This window comes from Eretmochelys imbricata, chromosome 1 (assembly GCF_965152235.1).
Source record: "Eretmochelys imbricata isolate rEreImb1 chromosome 1, rEreImb1.hap1, whole genome shotgun sequence".
Classification (NCBI taxonomy): Eukaryota; Metazoa; Chordata; order Testudines; family Cheloniidae; genus Eretmochelys; species Eretmochelys imbricata.
The window spans coordinates 58,704,092-58,717,126 of NC_135572.1; the positions used below are offsets into that span (position 1 = coordinate 58,704,092).

The following is a 13,035-nucleotide window of genomic DNA, read 5'->3' on the forward strand; positions in this document are numbered from 1 at the left end:
CTATGGACTGCTAGATACCTTAACCAACACCAAATCCACTGGTCCCTCTTTTTCACTTCCCTCAACTTTGCTATGATCTATCGCCCAGGGAAGAGAAAAGGGAAGGCTGTTGCCCTATCCCATAAAGATGAATATCTCAAACCTGGTGAAGAGCCCTCTGCCACCATGCTCAAGGTGTCCAACTTTGTTAATAGGACAATCGACAACAGCCCAACGCCCTCCATACGCTTCCTTCTCCTTGATGACCTGTTCGTAATCCAGATCTGCCTGGCTCTGAACAACAGGGATCAGACTATAGAATAGCCTCCTTTGCAAGGGTTGTATCTGTGTTCCGGAGGAACAACCTAGTCATCAGCTATTGACACTATGCCATGATTCCCTGTGGGAGGGTGAATTTTGGCCAGTTCAAGACCTGGAATCTGGTCTTGAGGAGCTTCTGGTGGCCAAGCCTACAAGATTACATCAAGGATTATCTGCGATCTCTGTGCCCATACCAAAAACCCACAATCAACCCCCCTAGGTCTCCTCCAGCCTCTTCCCTTACCTCTACAGCCATGGTCTACTATATATCAATGGACTTCATTGTAGAACTGCCATGCTCCAAGGGATACTCAGTAATCCTGGTTGTTGTCAACCTCCTGGCGGATGTGCTTGCAGAGCCATTGGCCGTTATCTTTGAAAACTCATGGCGATTGGGGGAGGTCCCAGATGCCCGGAAAAAAGCTAACGTCGTGCCCATCTTTAAAAAGGGAAGGAGGAGGATCCTGGGAATGACAGGCCAGTCAGCCTCACCTCAGTCCCTGGAAAAATCATGGAGCAGGTCCTCAAGGAATCAATTCTGAAGCACTTAGAGGAGAGGAAAGTGATTAGGAACAGTCAGCATGGATTTACCAAGGACTAGTCATGCCTGACTAATCTAATTGCCTTCTATGATGAGATAACTGGCTCTGTGGATGAGGGGAAAGCAGTGGACGTGTTGCTCCTTGACTTTGGCAAAGCTTTTGACACTGTCTCCCACAGTATTCTTGCCAGCAAGTTAAAGAAGTATGGGCTGGATGAATGGACTTTAAGGTGAATAGAAAGTTGGCTAGATTGTCGGGCTCAATGGGTAGTGATCAATGGCTCAATGTCTAGTTGGCAGCCGGTATCAAGTGGAGTGCCCTAAGGGTTGGTCCTTGGGCCGGTTTTGTTCAATATTTTCATTAATGATCTGGAGAATGGTGTGGATTGCACCCTCAGCAAGTTTGCAGATGACACTAAACTGTGAGGAGTGGTAGATACGCTGGAGGGTAGGGATAGGATACAGAGGGATGTAGACAAATTAGAGGATTGGGCCAAAAGAGAGCTGATGAGGTTCAACAAGGACAAGTGCAGAGTCCTGCACTTAGGACAGAAGAATCCCATGCACCGCTACAGACTAGGGACCGAATGGCTAGGCAGCAGTTCTGCAGAAAAGGACCTAGGGGTTACAGTGGACAAGAAGCTGGATATGAGTCAACAGTGTGCTGTTGTTGCCAAGAAGGCCAATGGCATTTTGGAATGTGTAAGTAGGGGCATTGCCAGCAGATCGAGGGACGTGATAGTTCTCCTCTATTCGACATTGATGAGACTTCATCTGGAGTACTGTGTCCAGTTTTGGGCCCCACACTACAAGAAGGATGTGGATAAATTGGAGAGAGTCCAGCGGAGGGCAACAAAAATGATTAGGGACTGGAACACATGACTTATGAGGAGAGGCTGAGGGAACTGGGATTGTTTAGTCTGCGGAAGAGAAGAATGAGAGGGGATTTGATAGCTGCTTTCAACTACCTGAAAGGGGGTTCCAAAGAGGATGGATCTAGATTGTTCTCAGTGGTAGCAGATGACAGAACAAAGAGTAATGGTCTCAAGTTGCAGTGGGGGAGGTTTAGGTTGGATATTAGGAAAAACTTTTTCACTAGGAGGGTGGTGAAACACTGGAATTCGTTACCTAGGGAGGTGGTGGAATCTCCTTCCTTAGAAGTTTTTAAGGTCAGGCTTGACAAAGCCCTGGCTGGGATGATTTAGTTGGGGATTGGGTCCTGCTTTGAGCCGGGGATTGGACTAGATGACCTCCAGAGGTCCCTTCCAACCCTAATATTCTATGATATTCTAGGATTCTAAGAAAGATGGGATGCTTCATCAGCTCTTCCTGGAAAACGGCTTCCGCTATCATGGGTTACTGATGGGCACTGCATTGGGCTGAGGTCCGCAGTTCATTTCCTGATTCTGGTGGGAATTTCTCAGACTCTTTGGCATCAAGCCAGTCACATCTTCCACCTATCACCCGCAGACTAGTGGGCAGAGAGTCAATCAAATCCTGAGCAGTATCTTTGCTGCTTTTGAGTTGTCACCAGGATGTCTGGCTTTCCCTGCTACGTTGTGCCAACTCTGCATATAACAATGCAGTCCACGCCGCAGTCCAAAGTAGTCCACTTTGCAAACTATGGCTTTCACCCTCACTTCCACACAGACTGACCTGTGAGCTCCCCAGTACTAGCTGCTGAAGATTTAGCTTCCCACCTACACCAGGTGCATCGGGAGCGCAAGTAATACTTGTGGTCCTCCAAAGAAGTCTATAAACATCATGCACATCAAGACTACCAGGCTGCTCCCCAATTTGGCCACAGGCTCCCACGTGCGGCTCTCTGCTCAGAACCTTAAATTGAGCTGCCCATCCACCAAACTAAACTACCAATACCTGGGCCCCTTCAAGATTACAGAACAGGTAAAGCCAGTGGCTTTCAGGTTACAGGGTCCCAAGTCCTTGAAATCAATCCCATCTTTCGTATCTCACTTTTAAAGCCCTGCATTGATGACCCATACCCAAACTTCTCCAACATGCCAGCACCACGCATAACAGTCTGTGGACAGGAGGAATACTTGATTCATGAAATCCTCATCTCTTGGCAAGTTAGGGAAAGGCTCCAGTACCTGGTGGCCTGAGAATGTTACTGTCTGGAGGAGCCATGCTGGGAACTGGTAGAGAACATCCACACTACAGACCTATTGCAAGAGTTCCATCAGAAGTTTCCCAAGAAACCAGGCCCCAAGGAGGCACCCTCGGGGTGAGGGTCAGGGGATACTGTCAGGAAGCAGGGCCGGAAGCAGAGCCAGTTTCTGGATAACCGAATGAGCCCAGTGGGCCTGTAGTCGGCTACCTTATTGGCTACACCACCTGACTGGTGGGAAGAGTCAGCAGACTGGCTCTTAAGCCCAGAACCAGTAGCTCAATGGCTGCTCAAAGTATTCACCCACAGTTGCAACAGCTCCTGTGCCTACCTGTTCCCAGCCTGCTCCTGCCTTGATCCAGCCCTGCTTCAGCCTTTGATGCAGCCTTAGGTCACTCCAGAAAACCTGGTCCTGACTCTCAGCTCCCATTCCTGACTTCAGCGCTGACCCTTGGCTCTGATTTCTGAATACAAACTCCTGCTCTAACCACTAGGCATGGCTGCCAATGTTGAAGTCACTGACGATGCCTGCCTAACAATGATGAAATAAACATGGAAAAAAAGAGCCACACTGCAACTTTGTTTCCCTGTGGTTTCAGGTAACCACCACAAGCTCTCCACTGCAAAGGAACACTGCACCGTGTTTATCCAAACACCAGACTTGATTCTTCTTCCCCCCCCATTTCCCCTGGCTTGTGCACCACGGCTCAATGCAGGGAGAGGCCAGACACCAGGAATGGGGGTGGCAAAAATGTTGTAATCTTCCATGGGAAAAAGGACTCCTGTGAGTAACTTTTCCCCAAACAACCAAAGCATTCTATTACTGTGTTCTGTTCCCTTCCCTAGCCCGGACCTAACCCTGCTGCCCCGCAGCATCACTCCCACCATCCCCATTTTGTGCCACTCCCATTTGTAAGGGGATGGTAAGGTCAGGAGGGTGTAATCTTCCAAGCAACGAAACACAGCTGTCACTAACTTTACACAAACACCTATATGTTTTCTACAATTGTCCCATCCCCAATCAGGAGCTTTCTAACTTGCCCCTTCCTTTCCCCCACACCAGACAGCTCTGGGACCATTGCTGCCAGACTGCTGGCTGAGAAATGCACAATGATTTTTCATTAATAATCTGTTTGTAAGACCCTGCTTTAGCTAAATGCATAATAGTTGTTGACTGAAAATCAATAAAATCATTGACTTATAGTAGTGTCTTTCTTGGGGACCATTTCGGGATGGAGCAAAGCAGGGGCTGGATGGAGGTTGCCGGAGTTGAAGGAATCTGGTAAGAGGACAGGGTGTTTGAACAGCACTGCAGTTCAAACTCAGAGACACAGCAATGCATGGCATATTATCCAGGGAGGAAAAGTCAGTGCACAAGTACTGCAAATGCCCTGAATTTTAAAATCAGGAGTACAGCACCAGAGCAAGAGGGGATATTGGCGAGGAGGGTGTGCATGGGGGTCCACTGTAACTTACCAGCCTTGAGTTCTGGTTCCTGCCACAGCTTGGGGTCCTCCTCAGTTTCATTAGGGGAGAGGCCTTCCTTAACCAGCTCCTCTGGGTCGCGGTGGAGAATCATATACTCCTTGTCCTCTGGGTCTTCCAGGCATCCTTTACGGTCCCTGCTGCCTCCTCACCCTGGCCCGCATTAGCTTCCTGTCAGACATTGAGGCTGGGAGACTTGAGGAAGGGAGCGTGAGCCACTTCAAGCTTTGTACTGGGAGCCCTTGACACCACCTCCTTCTGACCATCATAGAAGGAGCATGTACGACGAGCCTTCCCAGAGCGATTGTTGGAGTCTTTTGCTTTTCTGTCCAGGACCCTCAAGTGCTTGATTAATATCAGTATGAGGACAGAGTCCCCTGAACTCCATCCTCTGTGAAATTTCCCGGTACAGGTATTTGTTCCTGCACTCCAGGCAAGTAGTAGAGGACATTGTACTCTGAGCACACGTTGACTGGCATGTGAATGTGGCTAGTGGGTTGGGCGGCTGCTCTTGGAGCAAGATTCACATTCACCTATATTGAGCTAAAGAGTGTACGGAAAAGTTGTTTTGATGTAGTCAGTGCAGCTTGCTACTACTGGTGAAAACCGGGGTTGGGGGTGGGGGGGGGGAGGAAGGAAGGATGGACGGACGGACAACAGAGACATTTATAGATTCGGTAAAGAGGGTTAGACAGAAACAAGTTCAGTGCATTGTGGGAATGGGGATGGAGGACTAGTGAAATTCGAGACCTGATACATGCCCCTTTCTGTCCGTCAAAACTGCAAACTGGCATGGGTGTGGGGCCATACATGTATTTGCCCACATTCCTCAGGCATGTTAGCTTACGTACCCTCTACTAACCTTCAGACATGTGCTTCTGGAGTTTAGGTGTGGACAGTAGGGGGGTTATGGACATGCACTGATGTGTATAGTCGCTAGTGCGGATGTACCAATAGAATGCAAGTTCTCTGGGGCTGGCTCTCTTTTGTTGTTCCATGTTTGTACAGCATCTAGCACAATGGGGTCCTGGTCCATAGACTGGTGTTCCTGGGTGCTATGATAATATGAATAATAAATTATAATACCACCATTCTTGGGCACAGTATATTTTTTGTACACTTACAGCTAAGGTCTGGCAAATTATCAAACAGCTTCAGGTAAGGTGGCCCAAGATTTGATTCTAGTCATGCATAACTATTACAAGAGTTTCAAACCTTCATTTGTTGCAGTTCCATCCTTGATCTTTTGTTTCAGAGACAGCAATACGTTTTGCACCTGCTCAAATATGAAGTCCACTCTTTCATCTTCCATTTGCCTCCAAAACATCTGTGCATCACCTGAAATGCACATTTCTGTTTACAACAAGAGCATACAGTTCCTAATGCCGAGATTTTAACAAGCATTTAGGTGCCTAAACATGCAGATAGGGACATAGTGAGATTTTCAAAGGCTCCCGGGCACTTTTAAAAATCCCACCAAACCCCTCTTTACACTTTTAGCCACTTAAATCTGACCCTAAATATAAACTGAAAATGAAAGTGTAATCAAGTGATGTGCTTGAGGGGCTTTCTGGAGACTCAGAGGCATAGGCGCTGACTTTAGGTTTTGCACACTGGCTATCCCCCCCTTCCCCAGGGCCTCACCCCTGCTCCGCTCCCTCCCCTGAACGCCTCCTGCTGACTCCTTTCTGCCCCCTCCTGCCTTAAAAGGGCAGTGGGGGGGCAGGGCAGAGAGGAGTGAGCAGCAGGGCAGCCACCGCTCAACAGCGGACGGGCGGGGCAGCCCCAGGGCCGCCAGAGCAGCAGCCCCAGCCAGTTCCACCCCTTATTTTTTCTCTGTGGGTGCTTGAGTCCCTGAGCACCCGCAGAGTCAGCACCTATGCTCAGAAGTGTCCTTTGTTAAAATTCTGGTACCATCAAACAGGAAGGAAGTTTAAAATCTTCTCTCTCTTTCTGGGTGCTGTTAAGTTATTCCTGCTAGAGATGAATTATAACTGAGGCTCATAAAAATAATTAAGAAGAACAAAATTTTTAGTTGACTGGATTGCATCACACAATAGGTATTTTTACCAAGCTTTTATACTTTTTCACATCTCCACAAGTTGATAACTGTGCTATCCTAAGAATATACTCAGTATATTTATCAGAAAAAACCCGTAAATATTTTCAGGCAAGTGCAGCTTAACACATTTGTTTGCCAAGTGGTGTTAGTTTTATTAACTTATACTACACCCAGAAGCATACCTCCCTCCTTGGGAATGGTTATAAAAAGCATTTTTTTTTAAAACGGAAAAACCAATTAATAAGAGTCCCTGGCACCACACTCCTCTCTCTTGCAAGGCACATGAGTCTACAGTCGACATGGGGAACCCTTTTTTGGGAACGCCTAGTGCTGCCAATATTTTAACTGGAAAGGTCTCTAATAAAAAGTGTATTCTTCAATGTGTCACAAAATCAGTCAGGACAAGGAAATGTATTATTAGTATTAAGATGCTCCTTCTTTGCCTATGAAAGAATCCAGGAAGAACTACAGTATATCTGTTTTATCACTTAACTAATTTCTAAATAACTTTATCATACTTAGAGGGGAATCTTTATGTTCTTGTCTCAGACTGCTAATTTGGATGGGTAAATATCCTCAGACATAAAATGGCTATGCATATTATCTTCTTAGAAGTCACAGGATAACATGTTTAGTACTTGCAAGGACATGAATAAATATTTCCACAGCTGGTATAGTTTCCTTAGGCAGGATGGTTTCTGTTTACCAAATATGACAACTGTTGAGTAATGTAAAGGAAGCTGGTTTCTGGAGGGGGAAGGGGAACACAAAGCTCTCTTATGAGTGCGAGATCAGCAACCATATGGATGGCAGCAATGGGCTCACCTTTAATATTAAGAGGCAAAATTTGGAGAGTGCTTTTTTCCATTAAGCTGATTGAATGGGGAGGGCACTTGCCATCTGCCAATACCTTCTCCCTAACCCTTATATTCACAGAGATAGCTAACACAAGGAAGACCAATGTCCATCCTGAAAACACACAAATTGGTCAGGTGGAATCCCACATCAGAGCTCCAACAGCCAACAAATCCTGAGAGACATCCCTGCACTACTAGAAGTGCTTTTATTCCTTGAGGAATTTTTGTTAAAAAATTGGAAAAAAGGTTATTAAAAAAAAAAAAAAGAGTTATGTTAAATATTAGCAAATTCAATAGCAGATCTCAGCACAGCAAGATTACAACCCTGTACTGTTGCTTCCATGATTTACCTCTTTTCAGCTTTTTCAACAATTGTTGTGGCTGGATGCTAATGATGAACTAGATACCTCAAAGGATTGGCAATGGTACACAGAGCATTTCATCAGTTCCTCAGGGTCAGCAGTTCAAATCCAGCCCAGGGTCAACAGTGAATAAAAATTACTGTTATTACAGTTAGTGCTTTTTCTCTTCAAAGCACTTCACATATTTTACCTATTTTGCTAACATCCCAGGACAATAAGTTTGGTATAATTCTCTAGAAAGAATCATGGCTACTTGATGCCCCTATGTGAAACAAGTTCACATTCTCAATCCAATTCTCAGTGGACAGGTATCCACGTTACTAACGTCACCTCCACATTTGGCACCTTTTTTGGCAGTCCAAGCAGAGGCCAAGGGCCTGAAAGGCCATGGAGATGTAATCACTCTCTTAGCTGGAGAGCGACCACCTTGAGAGCTGAGGGAACTTGCACTGCAGATGCCTGTTATATTTACCCTGTCGTGGACATTATTTCAGGCTTCAGGTTGTCATTCCCACCATAATTTCCACAAGCACTACTCATTTATCACCATGTCCCCTCTGCCACCCATAAATGAAAAAAAATAGACGACATCACCTTCACCTCTCTCGCCACTGACATTGCTAAGGGTCTCCACATCCAGGCATTCAGATGTGACAGGCACAGTATAAACAGCTAGATAAAAAGATCAGAGAGAGATTATATGCTGGCAGCCTCTTGCTTCTTACCAAGTTTCTCCGAACTGCTTTCATTCAGCTAGCTTTACCAACAGTAGACATTTGAGAGAGCACTGCCTGAGAATGTACTTACAGGGGAAAGAGAAAACCATCCCACTGTCAAGGCTACACACATTAGGATGTGGCCTTAGCAAGCTGCTACTAAAAGCAGCAAGTTGAAATGGAGTCTGTGAGGTTGCATTCATTTTTATACAAGAATCATCTCCTATCAGCCCAAAAGTGACCAAGTGTTGCCAGACCAGCAATACTTTCTTGTAGTATTCAGTGAGGCATGTGCATTTTCTGCTTTCTTTTAGTGTATGATTCTCTTTTTTCTGTTAAAATTGCCAAACACCAATTGCACTGAAAGTAAACTTCTCCAGAAACAGTGGCAGACCTATAGACTTCAGAAAAAACCCTGAATTTTGACCCCAGGAGATGCATGGCAAAGTAAAGATACTCAAGCAGAGTTAACAGGCTATAGGCACACATAAGATGGCACTCTTTCTCCATAGGAAGGATACAGTATTTCTGGCAAGTGCTATTGTGGACACAGAGAGTGCTGAATAATCTAAAGAATACAAGGTGTGTGCTACAAATATAGAGCCAGAAGTGCCAGAGAAAAGTAAATTGCTTCCAGTCCACTATGATATATAAATTCTTTTTAAAAAAAATCAGCACAAACTCGAGGGCTTTAGTCAAACTGTGTCACGTTGGAAGCTTTAATCACTCTAATTTAGTTAGGTTGGGGTCTTGTTTTCAAATGAAGGCTGGCCAATCCTACCCAATTTAGTTATAAAAAGACTCCCTCAAAAGATCTGCCTAATGATTACAAATAATGCTTTATTTTTAATAAACTTACTTTTTTCTTCTTCCATTCTTTGAAGTAGTTGAATGCATGTATGTTATGCTTCAAAAAACAATTAGAACATTAACTGCACTAAATCATGGCTAGAATAGAACATTATGAACTTGCTGTCCTAAAACTGCATTCCCCAATTTATTACATTGCTCTTGGGGGAGTGCCAGATTCCATGCTGAATTAGGGGCACAATTAAATTTCCAATGTCAACCAATATTTAAGAAACATGAAACGAATCTTCAGATGCCAGCAACTCTTTATTGTTACAATGTGATCTCTCCAAAATCCTTAGTACTTCTTTTGGTCTCATAAAACCGCTTTTCATTCTCCTTTGCGCCAAGAAAATTCCATTCCTCTGTAAATTAAAGAAAAAAAATGTTTGAAGTAATTTACAGTGAATGTTTTCAAGATCAGGCATTACTTTCCACCACAGATAGATCAGAAATATGAAAGTAATATGAGTAAACTGCTGCTAAATTGAATAGTTTTACAGTATACTTATAAGCAATATTATCAAAGATCCGCCTACTTCTTCCTTTTGTACAGGCCACCAAAGAAAGAGGAGGATGGAAAAGCAACAACCCTCTCTCTGCATTGCACAGTCTAGTTGCCCAGAAAAGAACCTTGATGAAATTATGTAATAATATTAATATAATTGATGACATGTTATGTACTCAATTAAAAAATTCAAGTCAGCATCTAAAAAAGTATTAAAAGTAGCTTCAGGAACTACATCTGTCCTGGAGTCCTAAATATTTCCCCCTACCAGTCACATTTTTAAAAAAGAATGTTCTTCCCTTGCTTGAAAGAGTCAGACTATACAGGGAAAATAGTGAAGCTTGCTTCTTTCCTCTAAATCTTTTAGCTTTAATGATCTGGGAGTTACTTGTAATAACAGTAGATGCAACACAGAGAAATCTGATTTTTTAAACATTGATTGTGTAAGTTTTTATTTCACTGTATAAATTTTTCAAGGGTACACATTTTCAGATGCATTCTTGCCATCAAACCCCAATATCCATCAACATCTAAGGACCCAATCTTGCAACCAATAGTATACATGCTTAACTGCATACAAGTTGACTTAATTGTATGCCTGTGAGAAGTCTCACTGACAGGTGTGTACTACCGATTGGAGGTCCAGGACCTAAATTGGGACACTGACATGTTGGAGTGGTGGGTTACCATTCATCTGTAAGCTTCCAGGGAAAGGTTCTTTAATAAAAACTGCTCTGAAAGATCTGACAGAGAGAGGTTTTTGCAACCTAGGCAATGAAAAAAAGGGAGACGAGAACTTCAAGAATTACGGCTAAATGTGATCCCCCCCCTCAACTGCATTTGCCCGTTGGGGGGTAAGGGGGGTTGGCAACAAGTTACATTAGGAAAGCCCAGCAGCTGTTAACTGGGGAGACAGGACTAGCAGGGTCCTTCCAACTCCAGCCAGACATCAGCAGCCCCTGTTTCCCGGGCCAGGCCAGCCCCCGCTGCCTTGCTAACGATACCCAGCACCCCTCCCTTTTCCGTGAGCGGGGACCTCTGAAACGCAGCAGTTACCGAACCACACAGGCTGGGCAGGGGCCGGGGAGCTATTGCTAGCGAGGGGACCGGCACGGATGGCCACGGCCCCAGCCGCTGCCAGCGGAGCGAATGCAGCAACCCCGCCGCTGGGCACCGTACCCACTACTGTACCTTTGCGGGCGAGGCCGCGCTGACGGAAGCCGCGCGCGCGCCGGCAATAGCGGGCTCGAGCCGGCCCCGGCGGGAGGAACCTCCCAGGGCAGCAGGGAGACATTAACCCTTCGCTCGCCCAGCAGCTACACACCCCCTCCTGTGGGCGTGGCCAGGCTCACCCCAGAGCTAGCGGGATTCCTCCGCCTCAGCGTTCGACCCCTTCTTTCCGCTAGGCACACGTAGCTCCCCCCGCGTAGGCTCCCTGATTAGCGCCACAGCCACCAACCACACCTCGCCAGGCAGGAGGCGGGCTTTGAACCCGGTGTAGTTTCGAAAGCCATGAGTGGATTGGACACAACCAGCTGGATGCGCGTGCGCATAGAAGACAGCGCGCGCGCACGCAACGGGGCGGAGCAAAGTGAGCCAATGGCTACCGGGGAGGGCAGCCGGACGGGTCCAGCCGGTTCGTGCGCCGTCCTCGCCTTTCATTGGCTGCGACTGACCTCGCGGGTTGCCAAACGGTGGCCAATGAAATCGGGCCATCGGGACTAGAGTCGAAGGAGCGGCGGTGGCTAAGGTAGGCTCGTCCGCCATGTTGGGTGAGGTAAAGGGGTGGAGCTAACTCGGGCGGAGTTTGTTCAGGCGCGTGCTGGGGGCTTTTGTTCTGTGGGTAGATGGGCTAACGAGGGGGTAGGATTTGGGGCCGAGGCGGGTTAACCCCGAGGGGGGCTTTTTGAGGGCGAGGCAGGTTAACCCGGGGGGGATTTGGGGCCGAGGCGGGTTAACCCCGGGCACCGGGAGGCGGGGGGGTTATTCAAGGGGTTTATTTGTTTTCTTTCAAAGATTCGGATTATTCTGTTCTTAGTTCCCATCGGGTGGCATGGCCGCTTTCGAGGGGGAATATGGGTTTCTGCTCTTCCCGCCATGGCTCTAACATACCCCAAGAGGTGGGGACTGCCCTAAGCCTACCACCCCTGTAGTCTGTTTTATATAGTTGCTGCCTGGGCTCCTTTTACACTGAACTCCCATACACGTGACGTTGGCCTTTCTGTTGTGTTTGATGCTAATTCTGACACACAAAGATTACAGCAAGAGAAGCTTGAGAGTTGTGTTTTTTTTCCTTTTAATCTGTGTCGTGTTTTCAGTTACCCTGGCTTCCAGATCTTAAAGTCCAGATTTCTGTTACTGTAGTAAATAGAGTGAAATAACGCTGGCTTTTTGTAGGCTGGAAACAATGGGAGGAGATGCATCTCCTAAAGAGGTGTAGTGGAGAGAGATGGCGTTGCAGTTGGTGGTTACTGAAAAGAACCATTTCCAGGGTTGGCTGCTGAGCCGTGCTTCAGGCTGAGGTGGAATTCAGATTTCTCCCTCACCTTCTTGTTTTATACTTTAGACCAGTTTTATTTTACAGTTGTGTTTTGGTTTATTTTAGTCTTGCGGTCTGCAGGGTAAGATTGCAAGCAGTACTTAACGTGTATTACAATTGCAGATGGAGTCTAAATTAACTAACCACTCAAGAAAGATCTTGTAGTCCTTGTGGATAGTTCTCTGAAAACATCCACTTAATGTGCAGTGGGAGTCACAAAAAAAAAAAAAAAAGGGAGGGGGGCAAACAGAATGTTCAGAGTCATTAAGAAAGGGACAGATAATAAGACAGAAAATATTATATTGCCTCTACATAAATCCATGGTATGTCCACATCTTGAATACTGCATGCCAATGTGGTCGCCCAATCTCAAAAAAGATATATTGGGATTGGAAAAGGTTCAGAAAAGGGCAACAAAAATTATTAAAGTTACAGAACGGCTTCTGTATGAGGAGAGATTAATAAGTCTGGGACTTTTCAGCTTGGAAAAAAGATAACTAGGGGGATATGATAGAGGTCTATAAAATCATGAGTGGTATAGAGAAAGTAAATAAGAAAGTGTTAGTTACTCCTCGTAACACAACAACTAGGGGTCACCAAATGAAATTAATAGGCAGCAGGTTTAAAACAAACAAAAGGAAGTATTTTTTCACACAGTCAACCTATAGAACTCCTTGCCAGAGGATGT

The 13,035-nt window shown here is 45.8% G+C and overlaps 2 protein-coding genes across 3 annotated transcripts in view; one reads left to right on the plus strand and one right to left on the minus strand.

Moving 5' to 3' along the window:
* The window catches only part of SETDB2 (SET domain bifurcated histone lysine methyltransferase 2), a 104,906-nt gene that overhangs the window by 85,960 nt on the left and 5,911 nt on the right, over positions 1 to 13,035 (minus strand). The window contains 5 exon segments of the mRNA XM_077827597.1: positions 5,317 to 5,503; positions 5,505 to 5,509; positions 5,670 to 5,792; positions 8,330 to 8,407; positions 9,311 to 9,665. Coding sequence (XP_077683723.1) covers positions 5,317 to 5,503; positions 5,505 to 5,509; positions 5,670 to 5,792; positions 8,330 to 8,407; positions 9,311 to 9,326 — 409 coding nt within the window. The 5' untranslated portion in view covers positions 9,327 to 9,665.
* Positions 11,434 to 13,035, plus strand: part of CAB39L (calcium binding protein 39 like) — a 104,661-nt gene continuing 103,059 nt past the window's right edge. Inside the window, exon 1 of one of the 2 annotated variants that reach the window (XM_077811270.1) lies at positions 11,434 to 11,558. The gene's annotated coding sequence lies outside the window, so the exon portion shown is untranslated. The remainder of the gene's footprint in view (positions 11,559 to 13,035) is intronic. The other variant, XM_077811361.1, reaches the window with a different exon arrangement.